The 27,707-nt window shown below is 38.8% G+C and overlaps 1 protein-coding gene across 4 annotated transcripts in view; it reads left to right on the plus strand.

Moving 5' to 3' along the window:
- Positions 1-27,707, plus strand: part of PHF8 (PHD finger protein 8) — a 96,246-nt gene that overhangs the window by 55,312 nt on the left and 13,227 nt on the right. For all 4 annotated transcript variants that reach the window (XM_060002129.1, XM_060002128.1, XM_060002130.1 and 1 more), the window contains one exon: positions 4,907-5,002. In XM_060002129.1, coding sequence (XP_059858112.1) covers positions 4,907-5,002 — 96 coding nt within the window. The remainder of the gene's footprint in view (positions 1-4,906; positions 5,003-27,707) is intronic.

Below are 27,707 nucleotides of genomic sequence, written 5' to 3' on the forward strand. Positions count from 1 at the left end.
TGATCTGCGTGTCAATCTCTTTGTCAATACCTTACTATCTTGATTACTGAAGCTTTATTAATTCTTAAAATCAAGTAATATGATTTCTTCAATTTTGCCTTTCCATATAAATTTTAGAGTCAGTTTGTCTGAATCCACAACAATTTCTGCTAGGATTTTGGTTGGAATTGTGTTAAATACATAGATCAATTCAGAGAGAATTGTGATCTTCATTTTTTATCGAGGTACAAGTCACATTACATATAATTAAACATTTTAAAGTGTACAGTTCAGTGGCATTTTAGCGCATTCACAATGTGGTGCAACCACCACCTCTGTTTCCAAGGTATTTTCATGGGCCCAGAAAAATACCCGGGATCCATTAAGTAATTGTTCCCCATGCTCCCCCCTCCCCTCATACCCTGGTAACCACTAATTTGCTTTTTGTCCATATGGATTTGCCTGTTTGGGATATGTCATATAAAGTAATCATATAGTTTGTTACCTTTTGTGTCTGGCTTCTTTCACTTACCATGTTTTTAAGGTTCATCCAAGTTATAGGCTGTATCAGTATTTTGTTGCTTTTTATGGTTGACTTAGTATTCCATTGTATGGTTATACCACAATTTATCCATTCATCTGCTGATAGACATTTGGGTTATTTCCACCTTTTGGCTGTTATGAATAATGCTGCTGTAGACATTTTTGTGCATGTTTCTGTGTGGACACATGTTTTCATTTCTCTTGGGCATATACCTAAGAGTAGAATTGCTGGGTCATATGATAATTCTGTGTTTAACTCTTTGAGGGACCAGCAAACTGTTTTACACAAGGACTGCAAGAGAATTGTCACCTTAGGTATATTGAATCTTCTAATCTGTGTACATGGTATGTTCCTCCATATTTACTCTTTAAAAAAGTTTCTTTCATCAGTGTCTCATAGTTTTCAGCATACAGGTTCTACACATGTTTTTTGTTGGATTTATCCCTGAGTTGCGTATTTTTTGGAGATACTGTAAGTGGTACCTTTCTTAACCTTTGGTTTCCAACTGTTTATTGCTAGTATATATAAATATGATTGATTTTTGTGTGTTGACCTTGTATCTTGCAACCTTGGTAACTCACTTATTAATTCTAGGAATGTTTTGTATGTTCTTGGTATTTTTTTGTCTAGATGATCATGATCATGTCATGTGCAAGTAGGTACAGTTTTATTCCTTTCTTTCCAATCTGTATGTCTTTTTTCCTTCTTGCCTTTTTGTTCTGGCTAGGATTTCAAGCACGATGTGGTGAGAGTGAACTAACACCCTTGCCTTGTTTCCAATCTAAGGGGGAAGGCATTTAGTCTTTTCATTATTGTGATATTATCTGTATAGGTTATCAAGTTAAGGAAGTTCACTTCTATTCCTATTTTGCTGAGAGTTTTTTTCTTTTAAATGAATGAATATTGAATTTTCCCAATGTTTTTATTCCACCAGTGGATGTAATCATGTGGTTTTTTCCCTTTAGTCTGTTAATATGGTAGGTTACATTGACTGATTTTCAAATATCAAACCAGAATTGAAATCACAGGATAGACCTTAATTGCTCATGGTGTATTATTCTTTTTATATATTACTGGATTTGGTTTACTAGTATTTCACTGAGGATTTTTGTGTCTGTGTTCATGAGGGATATTGGTCTATAATTTTCTTTTCTTGTACTGTCTTTAGTTTTGGTATCAGGGCAGTCAGTGCTGGCCTCAAAGAATGAGTTGGGAAATGTTCCCTTCTCTTCTGTTTTCTAGAAGCGATTATGTATAATTAGTGGGGTTTTTTAAATGTTTAGTAGAATTTTTGTGTGAAACTACCTGGGCCTAGGGATTTCTTTTTTAGGCTTTAACTATGGATTTATTTTCTTTAGTAGATATAGGATTATTCAGGTTTCCTATTTCATCTTGGGTGAGTTTTGATAGTTCATGGTATTCAGGGAATTGGTCCGTTCTAGCTAAGTTGTAGAATTTATGAGCATAGAGTTGTTTGTAGTATTCCCTTATTATCCTTCTAATATCTGTGAAGTCTTTAGTGACATTTTTTATCTGATGTTATTTTATTTTTTATTCTTTTTATTTTTATTCTTGATGTTAGTAATTTGTGTCTTTTTCTTTGTCATTCTTGCTGGCATCTTATCAATTTAATTGATCTTTTCAAAGGACAGTTTTTTAAAATTAATTTTTATTGGAGTATAGTTGCTTTACAATGTTGTGTTAGTTTCTACTGTACAGCAAAATGAATCAGCCATACATATATACATATATCCCCTCCCTTTTGGACTTCCTTCCCATTCAGGTCACTACAGTGCATTAAGTAGAGTTCCCTGTGCTATACAGTATGTTTTCATTGGTGATCTATTTTATACATAGTATCAATAATGTATATGTGTCAATCCCAATCTCCCAATTCCTCCCACCCTTTCTCTTTCCCCATTGGTATCCATACATTTGTTCTCTACGTCTGTGTCTTTATTTCTGCTTCGCAAATAGGATTATCGATACCATTTTTCTAGATTCCACATAAGTGTTAATATACCATATTTGTTTTTCTCTTTCTGACTTACTTCACTCTGTATGACACTCTCTAGGTCTATCCATGTCCCCACAAATTACCCAATTTCGTTCCTTTTTATGGCTGAGTAATATTCCATTGTATATATGTACCACATCTTCTTCATCTGTTCCTCTGCTGATGGACATTTAGGTTGCTTCCGGAGACATGGTTACTTTTGATCATATTTAAGACAGTTGATTTAGAGTCTTTGTATAGTAAGTCCAATGTCTGAGCTTCCTCATGGACAATTTTTATCAATATTTTTCCTGTAAATGGGACATAATTTCCTGTTTCTTTGCATGCCTTATAATTTTTGTTTGAAACCTAGACCTTTTGAATATTATAATGTGATAACTCTGGAAGTCATATCTTCCTTCTTCCCTAGAGATTGCTGTTGTTGCTTATGGTGAGCTACAGTTATCTATTTATTTAATGACTTTCCAAATGAGTTTTTGCAAATACTGTGTTCCTTGTTGTGTGGGGTCACTGAAGCATCTGTTCCATTGCCTCAGCAGTCAGCTGAGATTTCCTGACAGAATTTTCCTTAAATGCCTTAATTAAGCAGGCTTTTTCTTTGTTAAGCATCCCCTTTGTTGTTATAAGTTTTTGATTGGATTCCAGAGTCCCCAAGAAGCTGATTATTGTAGTTTTTGACAGCTTAATGGTTGCTTCAGTGGAGGGACAGATCCTTGGAGCTCCCAACTCCATCATTTTTGGAGGAGGCATCACTCCTCCCACCCTTGTATTTTTTTTTTTTTTTTTTTTTGCGGTACACGGGTTCAGCAGCCATGGCCCACGAGCCCAGCCACTCCGCGGCATGTGGGATCTTCCTGGACCAGGGCACGAACCCGTGTCCCCTGCATTGGCAGGTGGACCCCCAACCACTGCACCGCCAGGGAAGCCCTACCCTTGTATTTTTTAATATGCGTATTTTAACTTGTATTTTCTTTAAATGTCTAAAATTAATTATTATCTACATCTTATTCCATCTTGAATAAGACATGAACCTTAGAATGGAATTCCTTTTGTATGTTACTTTATACCTGTTATCTCTCAATCCTCAGAACTTTGCAAGGCAGGTTCATCTACTATTTCAATTTTATGGGTGAAGGTAGTGAGACTTACAGTTCTCCTAGGCTACTAAGCTAGTGGGTCAGTCCAGGATTTCAAAGTAATTGTCTAATCCTGAGACTCAAGGTCTTTCTACCATACTACACTTCTTTCCTTTAGGTGGAAAAACCTTTCAAACCCAACAAAATAACATTGACAGCCATTAGTCTAGTAGGGATGGAACCTTTCTCAAACAACTGTTACCAGTAGTCATTTCTTTCTAGGGACAATTAATAAATTCAAAAAAAAATTTTTAATGAGTCAAAGAGGTGTTTTACTTCTTTGCTGAAGGAGGCAGGCCTGAAAAATGGACTCATTTTCCTACAGAGAGACCCTTCTGGAAGGAAGTGGGAGACTGGATTCCTCTGATGAAGTAGAATTCTAGAGAAGTTTGAAGCTGATCAGTAGGAGGAATGGGAGTAGTCATTAGGAGGAAATATTCACTCTCACTTCGCTTCTCTTTTAGGTTTAGCAGTAGCAGAATTTGACCTCATCAGTAGGACCTTTCTAGACCATTTTCCTATTAAACTGTATAGGTGTTGCATGTGTATGATAAAACTGGATGTTTCTATGTATTTATATAGGTTGAGATACTTATATATGTGTGTTTTGTCATTCGCATCATTCAGTTATAATAATCTTGTTCCCAATTCAGCCTAAGTGGTCTTTTTGTTTCCTTTGTGTGAATGTGTGAACCATTTCTTTTTCCATTAATTCAGCAAACACTTACTGAGCACCCACTCTTCATTATGTTCAGCTCCCTTAGTTTAAAATCAAATAATACATATCCTTGCCCTCACAGTAAATTGGGGATGACATTTACTAATCATCTCTTAAATACTATATAACAACTCCAATAGAGGTATGCACAGAATACTGTGGAGAGTGGAGGACGCATCTGAATGAGATTAAGAGAAGAGGGAAGGCTTCTTTAGGATGTGAATCTAAAGCTGAATTTTGTACAGTCATTAACTCATGAAGTTACTCACTAAATGGATGTTGGGTGAGTGAAATCAGAGTTAGGTGATGCTGGGAGAAGGACATTTGCAGCAAGGGTACAAAAGTAGAAAGACATGAAAAGTATGTGGCATATTCAAGAATTCCTACAGTTGAGTATGGATTAAGTAAAGGGTCCACTTGTAGGGGGGTGGGAGGAGCTCAGGTAGGTATCATTCTGTCATCACCCTTCTGGATGAGATCTCATTTTACCCTGCTTTTCCCTCTCACTGCAGTTTACCCTTCCCTGGAGTCTGACGATGATGACCCTGCTTTGAAATCTCGACCCAAGAAAAAGAAGAATTCAGATGATGCTCCATGGAGTCCTAAAGGTGATCCAGTATTCTGTCCTTAAACTCTGTGGGGGTGGTTGGGGGGAAAATATGTCCCACTGGCTAGGTGGGACATTTAATATAGGAAGACACTCATTTGTTTATTCAGCAAACATTTGTTGAGTGCCTGCTGTATGCCAGGTACCATGTTAGGTGCTGGAGCAAAAATAATCAATAAGACACAGAGTTCGTGCACTCAGGTCAGCAAAATCAGAGGTAATGGAGCATGTTGCTTTTGATATTACATGGCTTGAGATGAAAAGAGGAAGACCTTGAGCAGATTTCAGCAAGCAGTCTAAGGCTCCTGAGAACATTCTGCTACCATCATCCCAGCCCTTTGATAATAATATTGTCAAAGGAGGGAAATTCTGCTAACTGTTGAGCTCTACAAGGCCCAAGACTCCTTAGATTATTACCTGTACTGGCTGAGAGGCCATCTCTGAGGAGGGAAGAATGAATGAGTTTTGAGATGAATATGGAATTTAGAGGGTAATAAAAGAATTTTATTCATCTCCCTGGCTGGGTGGTTTTTTCATTGGAGGGTATGTCAGTTGGCTTTTGCTGAATCAAACTATCTAAAACTTAGTGTCTTAGAACAATGGTTGATCATTTCTCATGATTCTGTAGGTTGGCAGAACTATTGTTCTAGTCTGGACCAGATTGCCTGGGGCTGGATGGTCTAAAAATATCTCCTTCAGGTGTCCAGGACCTAATTTGGGGTGTCTGGGGCCTCTCTCCATGTGGTCTTTCACCCACCTGAAGGCCAGCCTAAGCTTTTTCACAAGGTAGCAGAAGGGTGTCCAGCAGCAAGAGAGGACAAGCCCAATATGCAAGCACTTTTCAAGCCTCTGTTGTGTCATGTTTTCCATTGTCCCATTGCCAAAGCAAGTTACATGGCCAAGCCTTGATTCCAAAAGTGGAGAAATAGATTCTATCTCTTGGGAGTGGGAACTGCAAAGTTTTCCTATGCACACAAGGACATGTGAGCAAATTGAGAGCCATTACTGCAACAGTCTGCCACAGAGGGTGCTGGCATCGCAGTACCCCTGTGGTTCCCCAGGAAATAAAGGGCGTGCTGTCCCCACCCAGCCTTATTTGACCTTTCTGGTATTTGCTTGGGATTGGAGGAATGGGGTGGCAGGGCAGTCCTGAAAAGTGTTCTCTTAGTGAGTCAATCAGCAAATGTTTCTTTTTTCTTTCTTCAGGCCTATTTTCTGATTTTATTATCTCCTATACTTTCTGGCTTTTTAGCATAATAGGAAATTTGGAAAATAGAGGAAAGTATAAAGAAGAAATCACCCATGATTCTGCCACCCGGAAGCAACCACTGTTAAGGTTTTTTTTTTTTTTTTTTTTTTTTTTGCGGTACGCGGGCCTCTCACTGTTGTGGCCTCTCCCATTGCGGAGCACAGGCTCTGGACACGCAGGCTCAGTGGCCATGGCTCACGGGACCAGCCACTCCGCGGCATGTGGGATCTTCCCAGACCGGGGCACAAACCTGTGTCCCCTGCATCGGCAGGCAGGCTCTCAACCACTGCGCCACCAGGGAAGCCCCATTGTTAACGTTTTGATATATTTCCTTCTAGTCTTTTTTCCTATGCATTTTTCTTTTTATGGTTGAAATCACAGTCATATATCCTACTTAAAAGTTTTTTTTGCCTTTTAATCAAAATAATGTGTATATCTGGTAGCAAACCAAATAGTACAGAGAGGTTTAGGATAAAATGCAATGGTCTTCTGCCTCTGCTTTTGCTACTTCCAATCCCTTGCCTGAGAGGCAACCTTGTCATTTTCATTTTTCTTGTAGTTGCCTCCAAAATTCAAGATAATAGGGTTTATACCACCATTTCTTGATTTATTAACCTTTTTTTGATTTTTTTAAATTGGAGTATAGTTGCTTTACAATATTGTGTTTATACTGTACAGCAAAGTGAATCAGCTATACATATATACATATATCCCCTCATTTTGGATTTCCTTCCCATTTAGGTCACCACAGAGCATTGAGTAGAGTTCCCTGTGCTATACAGTAGGTTTTCATTAGTTATCTATTTTATACATAGAATCAATAGTGTATATATATCAATCCCAATCTCCCAGTTCATCCCACCCCCCGCCCTTTCTCCCTTGATTTATTAACTTAACCACTGTTTGTCCTCCCATCGGCTTTTGTCAGTCTCTCTTGATTACCCACTTTCTAAGATACGGACATTAGTGCTGCTATTCTTTCTTTCTTCCTCCAGCCTTCTATAAGCTGTACTTTTTTGTTTATATTGTCAAGGTTGTTACCATTGACTTGTAATTAATACTCTATGTTGACTAGAGGTTGACTGTAAAAGTTCAAAACCAGTAAATATATCTGGCCTTTTAAATTAATATTATATCATAAGCATATCCCTGTGCCGTTATTTATAAATAACATTTTAATGGCTACAAAATATTCTATCCCATGGATATACCTAATTTACCTAACCTCTTTAATGTAGGGCATTTAGCCGATTGCCAAGTGTTTACAATTAGTGGTAACATTTGGAGTGAACATTTTTGTATGTAAGTGTTTGTATCTCTATTTATATGCTTAGGATAGATTCCCATGAAACTCTCAAAGGGCCAAGGTATATAAGGATATCCAGTGAAAAGTCTCCCTCCCACCCCTGTTCCACAGCCTTCCAATTCCCCACCTGGAGTCAACCACTATTACCAATTTTATGTGTATCCTTTTAGACGTAGTTTATTCATATACAAGTAAATGCATGTATATATTTTCTTTCCCCTTCTTAACTCAATTGGAGACATACATTACATATGTCATGTGCTTTACTTTTCTCACTTAACAATTACATGTTGGAGATTGTTTACACTCCCACAAACAATGCATGAGAGTGCTTATTTCCCTACACTCTTGCCACTACAGTTTGTAAATGTGAATGTTTTAAAAGTTCTTGGTATGTATTGCCAAATTGTTTTCCAGAAAGGTTTTACTAGTTTACGCTACCACCAGCCATATGCGAGAGTACTTGTTTATGAATCCTCACAGGCATTGAGCATATAGTTAACAATAGTCTTTGCCTATGAGTAATAGGAACCTCTCAGGCATCCTTAGTGAGTGCTTATCCCCTCAGGGTCCCAAGATGGCTGCTTTAAGTTCTACTTTAAAAAAAAATCTCTTTGGCTGAAATTGTGTCACATGGCCAAGATTATCTGCTAGAAAGGCCAAGAAGTGTAGTTTTTAGTTAGGTACATTGTTGTTCCACAAAATTATGTTTTTATTAGTAAGCAAGAAAGGGAGAATGATACTGGGTTGAAAACACGCAGTCTGTATCATGGTATTTTTTTTTTTTACATCTTGATTGGAGTATAATTGCTTTACAATGGTGTGTTAGTTTCTGCTTTATAACAAAGTGAATCAGTTATACATATACATATGTTCCCATATCTTTTCCCTCATGCGTCTCCCTCCCTCCCACCCTCCCTATCCCACCCATCTAGGTGGTCACAAAGCACCAAGCTGATCTCCCTGTGCTATGCGACTGCTTCCCACTAGCTAGCTATTATACGTTTGGCAGTGTATATATGTCCATGCCACTATCTCACTTTGTCACAGCTTACCCTTCCCCCTCCCCATATCCTCAAGTCCATTCTCTAGTAGGTCTGTGTCTTTATTCCCACCTTACCCCTAGGTTCTTAATGACATTTTTTTCTTAAATTCCATATATATGTGTTAGCATACGGTATTTGTCTTTCTCTTTCTGACTTACTTCACTCTGTATGACAGACTCAAGGTCCATCCACCGCATTACAAATAGCTCAATTTCGTTTCTTTTTATGGCTAATATTCCATTGTATATATGTGCCACATCTTCTTTATCCATTCATCAGATGATGGACACTTAGGTTGTTTCCATCTCCTGGCTATTGTAAATAGAGCTGCAATGGACATTTTGGTACATGACTCTTTTAGAATTATGGTTTTCTCAGGGTATATGACCAGTAGTGGGATTGCTGGGTCATATGGTAGTTCTATTTGTAGTTTTTTAAGGAACATCCATACTGCTCTCCATAGTGGCTGTATCAGTTTACATTCCCACCAGCAGTGCAAGAGTGTTCCCTTTCCCCCACACCCTCTCCAACATTTATTGTTTCTAGATTTTTTAATCATGGCCATTCTGACTGGTGTGAGATGATATCTCATTGTAGTTTTGATTTGCATTTCTCTAATGATTAATGCTGTTGAGCATTCTTTCATGTGTTTCCTGGCAGTCTGTATATCTTCTTTGGAAAAATGTCTATTTAGATCTTCTACCCATTTTTGGATTGGGTTGTTTGTTTTTTTTTTGTTATTGAGTTGCATGAGCTGCTTGTAAATTTTGGAGATTAATCCTTTGTCAGTTGCTTCGTTTGCAAATATTTTCTCCCATTCTGAGGGTTGTCTTTCGGTCTTGTTTATGGTTCCCTTTGCTGGGCAAAAGCTTTGAAGTTTTATTAGGTCCCATTTGTTTATTTTTGTTTTAATTTCCATTTCTGTAAGGGGTGGGTTAAAAAGGATCTTGCTGTGATTTATGTCATAGAGTGTTCTGCCTATGTTTTCCTCTAAGAGTTTGATAGTTTCTGGCCTTACATCTAGGTCTTTAATCCATTTTGACCTTATTTTTGTGTATAGTGTTAGGGAGTGATCTAATCTCATACTTTTACATGTACCTGTCCAGTTTTTCCAGCACCACTTATTGAAGAGGCTGGCCTTTCTCCACTGTACATTCCTGCCTCCTTTATCAAAGATAAGGTGACCATAAGTGCGTGGGTTTATCTCTGGGCTTTCTATCCTGTTCCATTGATCTATCTTTCTGTTTCTGTGCCAATATCATACTGTCTTGATTACTGTAGCTTGGTAGTCTAGTCTGAAGTCAGGGAGCCTGATTCCTCCAGCTCTGTTTTTCATTCTCAAGATTGCTTTGGCTATTCGGGGTCTTTTTTGTTTCCATACAAATTGTGAAATTTTTTATTCTAGTTCTGTGAAAAATGCCAGTGGTAGTTTGATAGGGATTGCATTGAATCTGTAGATTGCTTTGAGTAGTAGAGTCATTTTCACAATGTTGATTCTTCCAATCCAAGAACATGTTATATCTCTCCATCTATTTGTATCATCTTTGATTTCTGTCATCAATGTTGTATACTTTTCTGCATATAGGTCTTTTGTCTCCTTAGGTAGGTTTATTCCTAGATATTTTATTCTTTTTGTTGCAGTGGTAAATGGGAGTGTTTTCTTGATTTCACTTTCAGATTTTTCATCATTAGTGTATAGGAATGCCAGAGATTTCTGTGCATTAATTTTGTATCCTGCTACTTTACCAAATTCATTGATTAGCTCTAGTAGTTTTCTGGTAGCATCTTTAGGATTCTCTATGTATAGTATTATGGCATCTGCAAACAGTGACAGCTTTACTTCTTCTTTTCTGATTTGGATTCCTTTATTTCCTTTTCTTCTCTGATTGCTGTGGCTAAAACTTCCAAAAGTATGTTGAATAAGACTGGAGAGAGTGGGCAACCTTGTCTTGTTCCTGATCTTAGTGGAAATGCATTCAGTTTTTCACCATTGAGGACGATGTTGGCTCTGGGTTTGTCTTATATGGCCTTTATTATGTTGAGGTTACTTCCCTCTATGCCTACTCTCTGGAGGGTTTTTATCATAAATGGGTGTTGAATTTTGTCGAAAGCTTTCTCTGCATCTGTTGAGATGACCATATGGTTTTTCTCCTTCAGTTTGTTAATATGGTTTATCACATTGATAGATTTGCATATATTGAATAATCCTTGCATTCCTGGAATAAACCCCACTTGATCATGGTGTATGATCCTCTTAATGTGCTGTTGGATTCTGTTTGCTAGTATTTTGTTGAGGATTTTTGCATCTATGTTCATCAGTGATATTGGCCTGTAGTTTTCTTTTTTTGTGACATCTTTGCCTAGTTTTGGTTTCAGGGTGATGGTGGCCTCGTAGAATGAGTTGGGGAGTGTTCCTCCCTCTGCTATATTTTGGAAGAGCTTGAGAAGGATAGGTGTTAGCTCTTCTCTAAATGTTTGATAGAATTCGCCTGTGAAGCAATCTGGTCTGGGCTTTTGTTTTTTGGAAGAATTTTAATCACAGTTTCAATTTCAGTGCTTGTGATTGGTCTGTTCTTATTTTCTGTTTCTTCCTGATTCAGTTATGCAGGTTGTGCATTTCTAAGAATTTGTCCGTTTCTTCCAGGTTGTCCATTTTATGGCATAGAGTTGCTTGTAGTAATCTCTCATGATCTTTTGTATTTCTGCAGTGTCATTTGTTATTTCTCTTTTGTCATTTGTAATTCTATTGATTTGAGTCTTCTCCCTTTTATTCTTGATGAGTCTGGCTAATGGTTTATCAATTTTGTTTATCTTTTCAAAGAACCAGCTTTTAGTTTTGTTGATCTTTTTCTATCGTTTCCTTCATTTCTTTTTCATTTATTTCTGATCTCATCTTTATGATTTCTTTCCTTCTGCTAACTTTGGGGTTTTTTTGTTCTTCCTTCTCTAATTGCTTTAGATGCAAGGTTAGGTTGTTTATTCGAGCTGTTTCCTGTTTCTTAAGGTAGGATTGTATTGCTATAAACTTCCCTCTTAGAACTGCTTTTGCTGCATCCCATAGGTTTTGGGTTGTCGTGTCTCCCTTGTCATTTGTTTCTAGGTATTTTTTGATTTCCTCTTTGATTTCTTCAGTGATCACTTCGCTATTAAGTAGTGTATTGTTTAGCCTCCATGTGTTTGTATTTTTTACAGATCTTTTCCTGTAATTGATATCTAGTCTCATAGCCTTGTGGTCGGAAGTGATACTTGGTACAATTTCAGTTTTCTTAAATTTTCCAAGGCTTGATTTGTGACCCAAGATATGATCTGTCCTGGAGAATGTTCCATGAGCACTTGAGAAAAATGTGTGTTCTGTTGTTTGTGGATGGAGTATCCTATAAATATCAATTAAGTCCATCTTGTTTAATGTATCATTTACAGCTTGTGTTTCCTTATTTATTTTCATTTTGGATGATCTGTCCATTGGTGAAAGTGGGGTGTTAAAGTCCCCTACTATGAATGTGTTACTGTCAATTTCCCCTTTTTTGGCTGTTAGTATTTGCCTTATGTATTGAGGTGCTCCTATGTTGGGTGCACAAATATTTACAATTGTTATATCTTCTTCTTGGATCGATCCCTTGATCATTATGTAGTGTCCTTCTTTGTCTCTTGTAGTAGTCTTTATTTTAAAGTCTATTTTGTGTGATATGAGAATTGCTACTCCAGCTTTCTTTTGGTTTCCATTTGCATGGAGTATTTTTTTCCATCCCCTCAGTTTCAGTCTGTATGTGTCCCTAGGTCTGAAGTGGGTCTCTTGTAGGCAGCATATATATGGATCGTGTTTTTGGATCCATTCAGCCAGTCTGTGCCTTTTGGTGGGAGCATTTAGTCCATTTACATTTAAGGTAATTATCGATATGTAGGTTTCTATTCCCATTTTCTTCATTGTTTTGGGTGTGTTATTTTAGGTCTTTTCCTTCTCTTGTGTTTCTTGCCTAGAGAAGTTCCTTTAGTATTTGTTGTAAAGCTGGTTTGGTGGTGCTGGACTCTCTCAGCTTTTGCTTGTCTGTAAAGGTTTTAATTTCTCCATCAAATCTGAATGAGATCCTAGCTGGGTAGAGTAATCTTGGTTGTAGGTTTTTCTCCTTCACTTTAAATATGTCCTGCCAGTCCCTTCTGGCTTGCTGTTTCTGCTGAAAGATCAGCTGTTAACCTTATGGGGTTTCCCTTATGTGTTATTTGTTGTTTTTCCCTTGCTGCTTTTAATATGTTTTCTTTGTATTTAATTTTTGACAGTTTGATTAATATGTGTCTTGGCGTGTTTCTCCTTGGATTTATCCTGTATGGGACTCTCTGTGCTTCCTGGACTTGATTGATTATTTCCTTTCCCATATTAGGGAAGTTTTCAACTCTAATTTCTTCAAATATTTTCTCAGACCCTTTCTTTTTCTCTTCTTCTTCTGGAACCCTTATAATTTGAATGTTAGTGTGTTTCATGTTGTCCCAGAGGTCTCTGAGACTGTCCTCAGTTCTTTTCATTCTTTTTTCTTTATTCTGCTCTGCAGTAGTTATTTCCACTATTTTATCTTCCAGGTCACTTATCCATTCTTCTGCCTCAGTTATTCTGCTATTGATCCCTTCTAGAGTGTTTTAAATTTCATTTATTGTGTTGTTAATCATTGCTTGCATCATCTTTAGTTCTTCTAGGTCTTTGTTAAATGTTTCTTGCATTTTGTCTATTCTATTTCCAAGATTTTGGATCATCTTTACTATCATTATTGTGAATTCTTTTTCAGGTAGACTGCCTATTTCCTCTTCATTTGTTAGGTGTGGTAGGGATTTTGTTGTTGTTGTTGTTGTTTTGCAGTATGCGGGCCTCTCACTGTTGTGACCTCTCCTGTTGCGGAGCGCAGGCTCTGGATGCACAGGCTCAGTGGCCATGTCTTACGGGCCCAGCCGCTCCGTGGCATGTGGGATCTTCCCAGACCGGGGCATGAACCCGTGTCCCCTGCATCGGCAGGCGGACTCTCAACCACTGCGCCACCAGGGAAGCCCGGTCTTATGGGTTTTTATCTTGCTCCTTCATCTGCTGTGTGTTTTTCTGTCTTCTCATTTTGCTTATCTTACTGTGTTTGGGGTCTCCTTTTTGCAGGCTGCAGGTTCGTAGTTCCCGTTGTGTTTGGTGTCTGTCCCCAGTGGCTAAAGTTGATTCAGTGGGTTGTGTATGCTTCCTGGTGGAGGGGACTAGTGCCTGTGTTCTGGTGGATGAGGCTGGATCTTGTCTTTCTGGTGGGCAGGTCCACGTCTGATGGTGTATTTTGGGGTGTCTGTGGACTTACTATGATTTTAGGCAGCCTCTCTGCTAATGGGTGGGGTTGTGTTCCTGTCTTGCTAGTTGTTTGGCATATGGTGTCCAGCACTGTAGCTTGCTGGTCGTGGAGTGAAGCTGGGTGCTGGTGTTGAGATGGAGATCTCTGGGAGATTTTCGCCATTTGATATTATGTGGAGCTGGGAGGTCTCTTGTGAACAGTGTCCTGAAGTTGGCTCTCCCACCTCAGAGGCACTGCACTGACTCCTGGCTGCAGCACCAAGAGCCTTTCATCCACACGGCTCAGAATAAAAGGGAAAAATAAAGTGGAAAGAAAGAAAGAGGGTAAAGGAAAAGAAAATAAAGTAGCGTAAAATAAAATAAAGTTATTAAAATAAAAGAATATTTATTAAGAAAAAAATTTTTTAAGTAAAAAACAACAACAACAAAAAATGGATGGATGGAATGCTAGGACAAATGGTGAAAGCAAAGCTATACAGAGAAAATCTCACACAGGAGCATACACATACACACTCACAAAAAGAGGAAAAGGGGAAAAAATAATAAATCTTGCTCTCAAAGTGCACCTCCTCAATTTGGGATGATTCGTTGTCTATTCAGGTGTTCCACAGTTGCAGGGTACATCAAGTTGATTGTGGATATTTAATCCGCTGCTCCTGAGGCTGCTGGGAGAGATTTCCCTTTCTCTTCTTTGATCGCACAGCTCCCAGGGTTCAGCTTTGGATTTGGCCCCGCCTCTGTGTGTAGGTCGCCGGAGGCCGTCTGTTCTTCGCTTAGACAGGACGGGGTTAAAGGAGCCGCTGATTCGGAGGCTCTGGCTGACTGAGGCCGCAGGGACGGAGGGGTACCGAGTGCTGGGCGAGTCTGCGGCGGCAGAGACTGGCGGTATGTTGCACCAGCCTGAGGCGCGCCGTGTGTTCTCCCGGGGAGGTTGTCCCTGGATCCCGGGACCCTGGCAGTGGCGGGCCGCACAGGCTCCCCTGAAGGGAGGTTGGAGAGTGACCTGTGCTCACCCACAGGCTTCTTGATGGTGGCAGCTGCAGCCTTAGCGTCTCATGCCCGTGCCTGGTGTCCGCGCTGTTAGCCGCAGCTTACGCTGTATCTGGAGCTCCTTTAAGCAGCGCTCTTATTCCCCTTTCCTCGTGCACCAGGAAACAAAGAGGGAGGAAAACGTCTCTTTCCTCTTCTGCAGGTCCAGACTTTTCCCCGGACTCCCTCCTGGCTAGCCGTGGTGCACTAACCCGTTGCAGGCTGTGTTCATGCCACCAACCCCTGTCCTCTCCCCACGCTCCGACTGCAGCCCGAGCCTCAGTTCCCAGCCCCACCCGCCCCGGCGGGTGAGGAGACAAGCCTCTCGGGCTGGTGAGTGCTGGTCGGCACCGATCCACTGTGCGGAAATCTCTCTGCATTTCCTTCTACAGCCCTGTTTCTGCGCTCTCCTCCTCGGCTTCACAGCTCCCCCCCTCCGCCACCCGCAGTCTCTGCCCATGCAGGGGCTTCTAGTGTGTGGAAACCTTTTCTCCTTCACAGCTCCCTCCTACTGGTGCAGGTCCCGTCCCTATCCTGTAGTCTCTTGTTTATTCTTTTTTGTTTTGCCCTACCCAGGTACGTGGGGGGTTTCTTGCCTTTTGGGAGGTCTGAGGTCTTCTGCCAGCCTTCAGCAGGTGTTCTGTAGGAGTTGTTCCACGTGCAGGTGTATTTCTGGTGTATCTGTGGGGAGGAAGGTGATCTCCGCGTCTTACTCTTCTGCCATCTTCCTTCCTCCTATCATTGTATTTTTTGATGTTTGGTAATTAACAAGCAAACAACAGAATCTCACTGATTTAATTTGCATTTCTTTGATTAACATTTCCTATATGTTTGTATTAGCTTTAGAATTTTTTCTTTTGTAAATTTTATGTCTGACTTTTGCCCATTTATTCATGTAGGTCTTCAATATTTTCATATGCCCTTTCTATATATAGTAAGAAATAGTCAAATATATATATAATTTATTTATGATATTTTTTCCTCATTCTACATAAAAAATATGAATATTTCTGTATCAAAAGCTGATCTTATCCATTGTTTCCCCATTCATAGAGCAAATAATTAACACTGCTGTATTTTTAACATAAATGTATGCATATATCCATGTATATTTCTCTAAAAAGAAAGCTAATAACTTTTATCACATTTTAAAAGTAGGTTCTTTTTTTTTAACATCTTTATTGGAGTATAATTGCTTTACAATGGTGTGTTAGTTTCTGCTTTATAACAAAGTGAATCAGTTATACATATACATATGTTCCCATGTCTCTTCCCTCTTGCGTCTCCCTCCCTCCCACCCTCCCTATCCCACCCCTCTAGGTGGTCACAAAGCACCGAGCTGATCTCCCTGTGTTACGCGGCTGCTTCCCACTAGTTATCTATTTTATGTTTGGTAGTGTATATATGTCCATGCCACTCTCTCACTTTGTCACAGCTTACCCTTCCCCCTCCCCATATCCTCAAGTCCATTCTCTAGTAGGTCGGTGTCTTTATTCCCGTCTTACCCCTAGGTTCTTCATGACATTTTTTTTCTTAGATTCCATATATATGTGTTAGCATACAGTATTTGTCTTTCTCTTTCTGACTTACTTCACTCTGTATGACAGACTCTAGGTCCATCCACCTCACTACAAATACCTCAATTTCGTTTCTTGTTATGGCTAAGGAATATTCCATTGTATATATGTGCCACATCTTCTTTATCCATTCATCAGATGATGGACACTTAGGTTGCTTCCATCTCCTGGCTATTTTAAATAGAGCTGCAATGAACATTTTGGTACATGACTCTTTTTGAATTATGGTTTTCTCAGGGTATATGCCCAGTAGTGGGATTGCTTGGTCGTATTGGTAGTTCTACTTTTTGTTTCTTAAGGAACCTTCATACTGTTCTCCATAGTGGCTGTATCAATTTGCATTCCCACCAGCAGTGCAAGAGTGTTCCCTTTTCTCCACACCCTCTCCAGCATTTATTTCTAGATTTTTTGATGACGGCCATTCTGACTGGTGTGAGATGATATCTCATTGTAGGTTTGATTTGCATTTCTCCAGTGATTAATGATGTTGAGCATTCTTTCATGTGTTTGTTGGCAATCTGTATATCTTCTTTGGAGAAATGTCTATTTAGGTCTCCTGCCCATTTTTGGATTGGGTTGCTTGTTTTTTTGTTATTGAGCTGCATGAGGTGCTTGTAAATTTTGGAAATTAATCCTTTGTCAGTTGCTTCATTTGCAAATATTTTCTCCCATTCTGAGGGTTGTCTTTTGGTCTTGTTTATGGTTTCCTTATTTGTGCAAAAGCTTTTAAGTTTCATTAGGTCCCATTGTTTATTTTTGTTTTTATTTCCATTTCTCTAGGAGGTGGGTCAAAAGGGATCTTGCTGTGATTTATGTCATAGAGTGTTCTGCCTATGTTTTCCTCTAAGAGTTTGATAGTTTCTGGCCTTACATTTAGGTCTTTAATCCATTTTGAGCTTATTTTTGTGTATGGTGTGAGGGAGTGTTCTAATCTCATACTTTTACATATACCTGTCCAGTTTTCCCAGCACCAGTTATTGAAGAGTCTGGCCTTTCTCCACTGTATATTCTTGCCTCCTTTATCAAAGGTAAGGTGACCATATGTGCGTGGGTTTATCTCTGGCTTTCTATCCTGTTCCATTGATCTGTATTTCTGTTTTTGTGCCAGTACCATAGTGTCTTGATTACTGTAGCTTTGTAGTATACTTTGAAGTCAAGGAGTGTGATTCCTCCAGCTCTGGTTTTTTCCCTCAAGACTGCTTTGGCTCTTCAGGGTCTTTAGTGTCTCCATACAAATTTTAAGATTTTTTGTTCTAGTGCCATAAAAAATGTCATGGGTAATTTGATAGGGATTGCATTGAATCTGTAGATTCCTTTGGGTAGTATAGTCATTTTCACAATATTGATTCTTGCAATCCAAGAACATGGTATATCTCTCCATCTGTTGGTATCATCTTTAATTTCTTTCATCAGTGGCTTATAGTTTTCTGCATACAGGTCTTTTGTCTCCCTATATAGGTTTATTCCTAGGTATTTTATTCGTTTTCTTGCAATGGTAAATGGGAGTGTTTCCTTAATTTGTCTTTCAGAGTTTTCATCATTAGTGTATAGGAATACAGGAGATTTCTGTGCATTTATTTTGTATCCGGCAACTTTACCAAATTCATTGATTAGCTCTTGTAGTGTTCTGGTGGCATCTTCAGGATTCTCTAAGTATAGTATCATGTCATCTGCAAACAGTGACCCTTTTACTTCTTCTTTTCCAATTTGTATTCCTTTTATTTCTTTTTCCTCTCTGATTGCCATGGCTAGGACTTCCAAAACTATGTTGAATAATAGTGGCGAGAGTGGACATCCTTGTCTTGTTCCTGATCTTAGAGGAAATGTTTTCATTTTTCACCATTTAGAATGATGTTTGCTATGGTTTTGTTATATATGGCCTTTATTGCATTGAGGTAGTTTCCCTCTATGCCCATGTTGTGGAGACTTTTTATCATAAATGGGTGTTGAATTTTGTCAAAAGCTTTTTCTGCATCTATGGAGATGATCATATGGTTTTCATTGTTCAATTTGTTAATATGGTGTATCACATTGATTGATTTGCATATATTGAAGAATCCTTGCATCACTGGGATAAATCCCACTTGATCATGGTGTATGATCCTTTTAATATGTTGTTGGATTCTGTTTGCTTGTATTTTGTTGAGTTTTTTTGCATCTATATTCATGAGTGACATTGGTCTGTAATTTTCTTTTTTTTGTAGTATATTTCTCTGGTTTTGGTATCAGCGTGATGGTGGCCTCATAGAATGAGATTGTGAGTGTTCCTTCCTCTGCAATTTTTTGGAGGAGTTTGAGAAGGATCGGTGTTATCTCTTTTCTATATGTTTGATACAATTCACCTGTGAAGCCATCTGGTCTTGGACTTTTGTTTGTTGGAAGATTTTTAATCACAGTTTCAATTTCAGTGCTTGTGATTGGTGTGTTCATATTTTCTATTTCTTCCTGTTTCAGTCTTGGAAGGTTATACCTTTCTAAGAATTTGTCCATTCCTTCCAGGTTTTCCATTTTATCGGCATAGAGTTGCTTGTAGCAGCCTCTTAGGATGCTTTGTATTTCTGCATTGTTTGTTGTAACTTCTCCTTTTTCATTTCTAATTTTATTGATTTGAGTCCTCTCCCTCTTTTTCTTGATGACTCTGGCTACTGGTTTATCAATTTTGTTTATCTTCTCAAAGAACCAACTTTTACTTTTATTAATCTTTGCTGTTGTTCTCTTTGTTTCTATTTCATTTATTTCTTCTCTGATCTTTATGATTTCTTTCCTTCTGCTAGCTTTGGGTTTTGTTTGTTCTTCTTTCTCTGGTTCCTTCAGTTGTAAGATTAGATTGTTTATTTGAGATTTTTCTTGTTTCTTGAGGTATGCTTGTATAGCTATAAACTTACCTCATAGAACTGCTTTTGCTGCATCCCATAGGTTTTGGATCGTCATGTTTTCATTGTCATTTGTCTCTAGGTATTTTTTGATTTCCTCTTTGATTTCTCCAGTGATCTCTTGGTTATTTGGTAACGTACTGTTTAGCCTCCATGTGTTTGTGTTTTTTCACGTTTTTTCCCCTGTAATTGATTCCTAATCTCATAGCGTGGTCATAAAAGATGCTTGATATGATTTCAATTTTCTTAAACTTACTGAGTCTGGATGTGAGAAGAAAGTGTAATCTTCTGTTTTTGGATGGAATGTCCTATAAATATCCATTAAATCTATCTGGTCTGTTTTGTCATTTAAAGCTTCTGTTTCCTTATTTATTTTCATTTTGGATGACCTGTACATTGGTGTAAGTGAGGTGTTAAAGTCCCCCACTATTACTGTGTTACTGTCGATTTCCTCTTTTATAGCTGTTAGCAGTTGCATTATGTAATTACATGCTCCTATGGTGGGTGCATGTATATTTATAATTGTTATATCTTCTTCTTGGATTGATCCCCTGATCATTGTGTACTGTCCTTCCTTGTCTCTTGTAACATTCTTTATTTTTTTTAACAACTTTATTGGGGTATAATTGCTTTACAATGGTGTGTTAGTTTCTGCTTTATAACAAAGTGAATCAGTTATACATATACATATGTTCCCATATCTCTTCCCTCTTGCGTCTCCCTCCCTCCCACCCTCCCTATCCCACCCCTCCAGTCGGTCACAAAGCACCGAGCCGATATCCCTGTGCCATGCGGCTGCTTCCCACTAGATATCTACCTTATGTTTGTTAATTTATATATGTCCATGCCTCTCTCTCGTTTTGTCACAGCTTATCATTCCCCCTCCCCATATCCTCAAGTCCGTTCTCCAGTAGGTCTGTGTCTTTATTCCTGTCTTACCCCTAGGTTCTTCATGACATTTTTTTTCTTCAATTCCATATATATGTGTTAGCATACGGTATTTGTCTTTCGCTTTCTGACTTACTTCACGCTGTATGACAGACTCTAGGTCTATCCACCTCATTACAAATAGCTAAATTTCGTTTCTTTTTATGGCTGAGTAATATTCCATTGTATATATGTGCCACATCTTTTTTTTTTTAACATCTTTATTGGGGTATAATTGCTTTACAATGGTGTGTTAGTTTCTGCTTTATAACAAAGTGAATCAGTCATACATAAACATATGTTCCCATATGTCTTCCCTCTTGCGTCTCCCTCCCTCCCACCCTCCCTATCCCACCCCTCCAGGCTGTCACAAAGCACCAAGCCAATATCCCTGTGCCATGCGGCTGCTTCCCACTAGCTATCTACCTTACTACGTTTGTTAGTGTGTATATGTCCATGACACTCTCTCGCCCTGTCACAACTCACCCTTCCCCCTCCCCATAACCTCAAGTCCGTTCTCTAGGAGGTCTGCGTCTTTATTCCTGCCTTACCCCTAGGTTCTTCATGACATTTTTTTTCTTAAATTCCATATATACGTGTTAGCATACGGTATTTGTCTTTTTCTTTCTGACTTACTTCACTCTGTATGACAGACTCTAGGTCTATCCACCTCATTACAAATAGCTCAATTTCGTTTCTTTTTATGGCTGAGTAATATTCCGTTGTATATATGTGCCACATCTTCTTTATCCATTCATCCGATGATAGACACTTAGGTTGTTTCCATCTCCGGGCTATTGTAAATAGAGCTGCAATGAACATTTTGGTACATGACTCTTCTTAAATTTTCGTTTTCTCAGGGTATATGCCCAGTAGTGGGATTGCTGGGTCATATGGTAGTTCTATTTGTAGTTTTTTAAGGAACCTTCATACTGTTCTCTACAGTGGCTGAACCAATTTCACATTCCAACCAGCAGTACAAGAGTGTTCCCTTTTCCCCACACCCTCTCCAGCATTTATTGTTTCTAGATTTTTTGATGACGGCCATTCTAACTGGTGTGAGATGATATCTCATTGTAGGTTTGATTTGCCTCTCTCTAATGATTAATGATGTTGAGCATTCTTTCATGTGTGTTGGCAATCTGTATATCTTCTTTGGAGAAATGTCTATTTAGGTCTTCTGCCCATTTTTGGATTGGGTTGTTTGTTTTTTGTTAATGAGCTGCATGAGGTGCTTATAAATTTTGGAAATTAATCCTTTGTCAGTTACTTCATTTGCAAATATTTTCTCCCATTCTGAGGATTGTGTTTTGGTCTTGTTTATGGTTTCCTTTGCTGTGCAAAAGCTTTGAAGTTTCATTAGGTCCCATTTGTTTGTATTTGTTTTTATTTCCATTTCTCTAGGAGGTGGGTCAAAAAGGATCTTGCTGTGATTTATGTCATAGAGTGTTCTGCCTATGTTTTCCTCTAAGAGTTTGATAGTTTCTGGCCTTACATTTAGGTCTTTAATCCATTTTGACCTTATTTTTGTGTATGGTGTTAGGGAGTGATCTAACCTCATGCTTTTACATGTACCTGTCCAGTTTTCCCAGCACCACTTATTGAAGAGTCTGGCCTTTCTCCACTGTACATTCCTTCCTCCTTTATCAAAGATAAGGTGACCATATGTGTGTGGGTTTATCTCTGGGCTTTCTATCCTGTTCCATTGATCTATCTTTCTGTTTTTGTGCCAGTACCATTCTGTCTTGATTACTGTAGCTTAGTAGTATAGTCTGAAGTCAGGGAGCCTGATTCCTCCAGCTCCGTTTTTCGTTCTCAAGATTGCTTTGGCTATTCGGGGTCTTTTGTGTTTCCATACAAATTGTGAAATTTTTTGTTCTAGTTCTGTGAAAAATGCCAGTAGTAGTTTGATAAGGAATTGCATTGAATATATAGATTGCTTTGGGTAGTAGAGTCATTTTCACAATGTTGATTCTTCCAATCCAAAAACATGGTATATCTCTCCATCTCTTTATATCATCTTTGATTTCTTTCATCTGTGTCTTATAATTTTCTGCATACAGGTCTTTTGTCTCCTTAGGTAGGTTTATTCCTAGATATTTTATTCTTTTTGTTGCAATGGTAAATGGGAGTGTTTTCTTGATTTCACTTTCAGATTTTTCATCATTAGTGTATAGGAATGCCAGAGATTTCTGTGCATTAATTTTGTATCCTGCTACTTTACCAAATTCATTGATTACCTCTAGTAGTTTTCTGGTAGCATCTTTAGGATTCTCTAATTATAGTAACATGTCATCTGCAAACAGTGACAGCTTTACTTCTTCTTTAACGGTTTGGATTCATTTTATTTCCTTTTCTTCTCTGATTGCTGTGGCTAAAACTTCCAAAACTATGTTGAATAAGAGTGGTGAGAGTGGGCAACCTTGTCTTGTTCCTGATCTTAGTGGAAATGCTTTCAGTTTTTCACCATTGAGGATGATGTTGGCTGTGGGCTTGTCATATATGGCCTTTATTATGTTGAGGAAAGTTCCCTCTATGCCTACTGTCTGCAGGGTTTTTATCGTAAATGGGTATTGAATTTTGTCAAAAGCTTTCTCTGCATCTATTGAGATGATCATATGATTTTTCTCCTTCAGTTTGTTAATATGGTTTATCACATTGATAGATTTGCATATATTGAAGAATCCTTGCATTCCTGGAATAAACCCCACTTGATCATGGTGTATGATCCTGTTAATGTGCTGTTGGATTCTGTTTGCTAATATTTTGTTGAGAATTTTTGCATCTATGCTCATCAGTGATATTGGCCTGTAGTTTTCGTTCTTTGTGACATCCTTTTCTGGTTTTGGTATCAAGGTGATGGTGGCCTCGTAGAAGGAATTGGGAGTGTTCCTCCCTCTGCTATATTTTGGAAGAGTTTGAGAAGGATAGGTGTTAGCTCTTCTCTAAATGTTTGATAGAATTCGCCTGTGAAGCCATCTGGTCCTGGGCTTTTGTTTGTTGGAAGATTTTTAATCACAGTTTCAATTTCAGTGATTGTGATGGGTCTGTTCATATTTTCTATTTCTTCCTGATTCCGTCTTGGCAGGTTGTGCATTTCTAAGAATTTGTCCATTTCTTCCAGATTGTCCATTTTATTGGCATAGAGTTGCTTGTAGTAATCTCTCATGATCTTTTGTATTTCTGCAGTGTCAGTTGTTACTTCTCCTTTTTCATTTCTAGTTCTGTTGATTTGAGTTCTCCCTTTTTTTCTTGATGAGTCTGGCTAGTGGTTTATCTATTTTGTTTATCTTCTCAAAGAACCAGGTTTTTGTTTTATTGATCTTTGCTATTGTTTCCTTCATTTCTTTTTCATTTATTTCTGATCTGATCTTTATGATTTCTTTCCTTCTGCTAACTTTGGGTTTTTTTTTTTTTGTTCTTCTTTCTCTAATTGCTTTAGGTGCAAGGTTAGGTTGTTTATTCGAGATGTTTCCTGCTTCTTAAGGTTGGCTTATATTGCCATAAACTTCCCTCTTAGAACTGCTTTTGCTGCATCCCATAGGTTTTGGGTCGTTGTGTCTCCATTGTCATTTGTTTCTAGGTATTTTTTGATTTCCTCTTTGATTTCTTCAGTGATCACTTCGTTATTAAGTAGTGTATTGTTTAGCCTCCATGTGTTTGTATTTTTTACAGATCTTTTCCTGTAATTGATATCCAGTCTCATAGCCTTGTGGTCAGAAGTGATACTTGATACAATTTCAGTTTTCTTAAATTTACCAAGGCTTGATTTGTGACCCAAGATACGATCTATCCTGGAGAATGTTCCATGTGCACTTGAGAACGCTCTGTTGTTTTGGGATGGAATGTCCTATAAATATCAGTTAAGTCCATCTTGTTTCATGTATCATTTAAAGCTTGTGTTTCCTTATTTTTTTTCATTTTGGATGATCTGTCCATTGGTGAAATTGGGGTATTAAAGTCCCCTACTATGAATGTGTTACTGTTGATTTCCCCTTTTTTGGCTGTTAGTACTTGCCTTATGTATTGAGGTGCTCCCATGTTGGGTGCATAAATATTTACAATTGTTATATCTTCTTCTTGGATCAATCCCTTGATCATTATGTAGTGTCCTTCTTTGTCTCTTCTAATAGTCTTTATTTTAAAGTCAGTTTTGTCTGATATGAGAATTGCTACTCCAGCTTTGTTTTGGTTTCCATTTGCGTGGAATATCTTTTTCCATCCCCTTACTTTCAATCTGTATGTGTCTCTAGGTCTGAAGTGGGTCTCTTGTAGACAGCATATATATGGGTCTTGTTTTTGTATCCATTCAGCCAGTCTGTGTCTTTTGGTGGGAGCATTTAGTCCATTTACATTTAAGGTGATTATCGATATGTATGTTCCTATTCCCATTTTCTTAATTCTTTTGGGTTCGTTATTATAGGTCTTTTTCTTCTGTTGTGTTTCTTGTCTAGAGAAGTTCCTTTAGCATTTGTTGTAAAGCTGGTTTGGTGGTGCTGAACTCTCTCAGCTTTTGCTTGTCCATAAAGAGTTTAATTTCTCCATCAAATCTGAATGAGATCCTTGCTGGGTAGAGTAATCTTCGTTGCAGGTTTTTCTCCTTCCTCACTTTCAGTATGTCCTGCCACTCGCTTCTGGCTTGCAGAGTTTCTACTGAGAGATCAGCTGCTAACCTTATGGCGATTGCCTTGTGTGTTATTTGTTGTTTTTCCCTTGCTGCTTTTAATATGCTTTCTTTGTATTTAATTTTTGACAGTGTGATTAATATGTGTCTTGGCATATTTCTCCTTGGATTTATCCTGTATGGGACTCTCTGTGCTTCCTGGACTTGATTAACTATTTCCTTTCCCATATTAGGGAAGTTTTCAACTATAATCTCTTCAAATATTTTCTCAGTCCCCTTCTTTTCTTCTTCTTCTTCTGGAACCCCTGTAATTCGAATGTTGGTGCGTTTAATGTTGTCCCAGTGGTCTCTGAGACTGTCCTCAGTTCTTTTCATTCTTTTTTCTTTATTCTGCTCTGCATTTGTTATTTCCACTATTTTATCTTCCAGGTCACTTATCCGTTCTTCTGCCTCAGTTATTCTGCTATTGATCCCATCTAGAGTCTTTTTCATTTCATTTATTGTGTTGTTCATCATTGTTTGTTTCATCTTTATTTCTTCTAGGTCCTTGTTAAGTGTTTCTTGCATTTTGTCTATTCTATTTCTAAGATTTTGGTTCATCTTTACTATCATTATTGTGAATTCTTTTTCAGGTAGACTGCCTATTTCCTCTTCATTTGTTAGGTCTAGTGGGTTTTTATCTTGCTCCTTCATCTGCTGTGTGTTTTTCTGTCTTCTCATTTTGCTTATCTTACTGTGTTTGGGGTCTCCTTTTTGCAGGCTGCAGGTTCGTAGTTCCCGTTGTTTTTGTTGTCTGTCCCCAGTGGCTAAGGTTGGTTCAGTGGGTTGTGTAGGCTTCCTGGTGGAGGGTACTAGTGCCTGTGTTCTGGTGGATGAGGCTGGATCTTGTCTCTCTAGTGGGCAGGTCCACGTCTGGTGGTGTGTTTTGAGGTGTCTGTGGACTTATTATGATTTTAGGCAGCCTCTCTGCTACTGGGTGGGGTTGTGTTCCTGTTTTGCTAGTTGTGTGGCATAGGTTGTTCAGCACTGTAGCTTGCTGGTCATTGAGTGAGGCTGGGTGCTGGTGTTGAGATGGAGATCTCTGGGAGATTTTCACCATTTGATATTATGTGGAGCTGGGAGATCTCTTGTTGACCAATGTCCTGAAGTTGGCTCTCCCACCTCAGAGGCACAGCACTGACTCCTGGCTGCAGCACCAAGAGCCTTTCATCTACACGGCTCCTCAATTTGGGATGATTCGTTGTCTATTCATGTATTCCGCATCTGCAGGGTACATCAAGTTGATTGTGGAGGTTTAATCTGCTGCTTCTGAGCCTTTTGGGAGGTTTGAGGTCTTCTGCCAGCATTCAGTAGGTGTTCTGTAGGAGTTGCTCCATGTGTAGATGTGTTTCTGGTGTATCTGTGGGGAGGAAGGTGATCTCTGCGTCTTACTCTTCCACCATCTTCCCCTCTTTCTCCCCAAAATTCTTTATTTTAGAGTCTATTTTATCTGACATGAGTATTGCTACTCCAGCTTTGTTTTGATTTCCATTTGCATGGAATATCTTTTTCCATCCCCACACTTTCAGTCTGAATGTGTCCCTAGGTCTGAAGTGGGTCTCTTGTAGACAGCATATGTATGGGTCTTGCTTTTGGATCCATTCAGCAAGCCTGTGTCTTTTGGTTGGAGCATTTAATCCATTCCCGTTTAAGGTAATTATCTATATGTATGTTCCTATGACCATTTTCTTAATTGTTTTGGGTTTGTTTTCGTAGGTCCTTTTCTTCTCTTGTGTTTCCCACTTAGAGAAGTTTCTTTAGCATTTGTTGTAGAACTGGTTTGGTGGTGCTAATTCTCTTTGCTTTTGCTTGTCTGTAAAGCTTTTGATTTCTCCATCGAATCTGAATGAGATCCCTGCCAGGTAGGGTAGTCTTGGTTGTAGGATCTTCCCTTTCATCACTTTAAGTATATCATGCCACTCCCTTCTGGCTTGTAGAGTTTGTGCTGAGAAATAAGCTGTTAACCTTTTGGGAGTTCCCTTGTATGTTATTTGTCATTTTCCCTTGCTGCTTTTAATAATTTTTCTTTGTCTTTGAGTTTTGCCAGTTTGATTACTATGTGTCTCAGCATGTTTCTCCTTGTGTTTATCCTGTATGGGACTCGCTGTGCCTCTTGGACTTGGGTGGCTTTTTCCTTTCCCATGTTAGGGAAGTTTTCGACTATAATCTCTTCAAATATTTTCTCTGGTCCTTTCTCTCTCTCTTCTCCTTCTGGTACCCCTATAATGCAAATGTTGTTGCATTTAATGTTGTCCCAGAGGTCTCTTAGGCTATCTTCATTTCTTTTCATTCTTTTTTCTTTATTCTGTTCCACAGCAGTGAATTCCACTGTTCTGTCTTCCAGGTCATTTATCCATTCTTCTGCCTCACTTATTCTGCTATTGATTCCTTCTAGCGTAGTTTTCATTTCAGTTATTGTGTTGTTCATCTCTGTTTTTTCTTTAATTCTTCTAGGTCTTTGTTAAACATTTCTCCCTTTTTTTTTTTTTTTTTTTTGTTGCGCTACACGGGCCTCTCACTGTTGTAGCCTCTCCCTTTGTGGAGCACAGGCTCCGGACACGCAAGCTCAGCGGACATGGCTCACGGGCCCAGCCACTCCGTGGCACTTGGGGTCCATCCGGACCGGGGCACGAACCCGTGCCCCCGCATCGGCAGGCAGACTCTCACCCACTGTGCCACCAGGGAAGCCCTGTTAAACATTTCTTGCGTCTTCTTGATCTTTGCCTCC

This window comes from Delphinus delphis, chromosome X (genome assembly GCF_949987515.2).
Source record: "Delphinus delphis chromosome X, mDelDel1.2, whole genome shotgun sequence".
Lineage (NCBI taxonomy): Eukaryota > Metazoa > Chordata > Mammalia > Artiodactyla > Delphinidae > Delphinus > Delphinus delphis.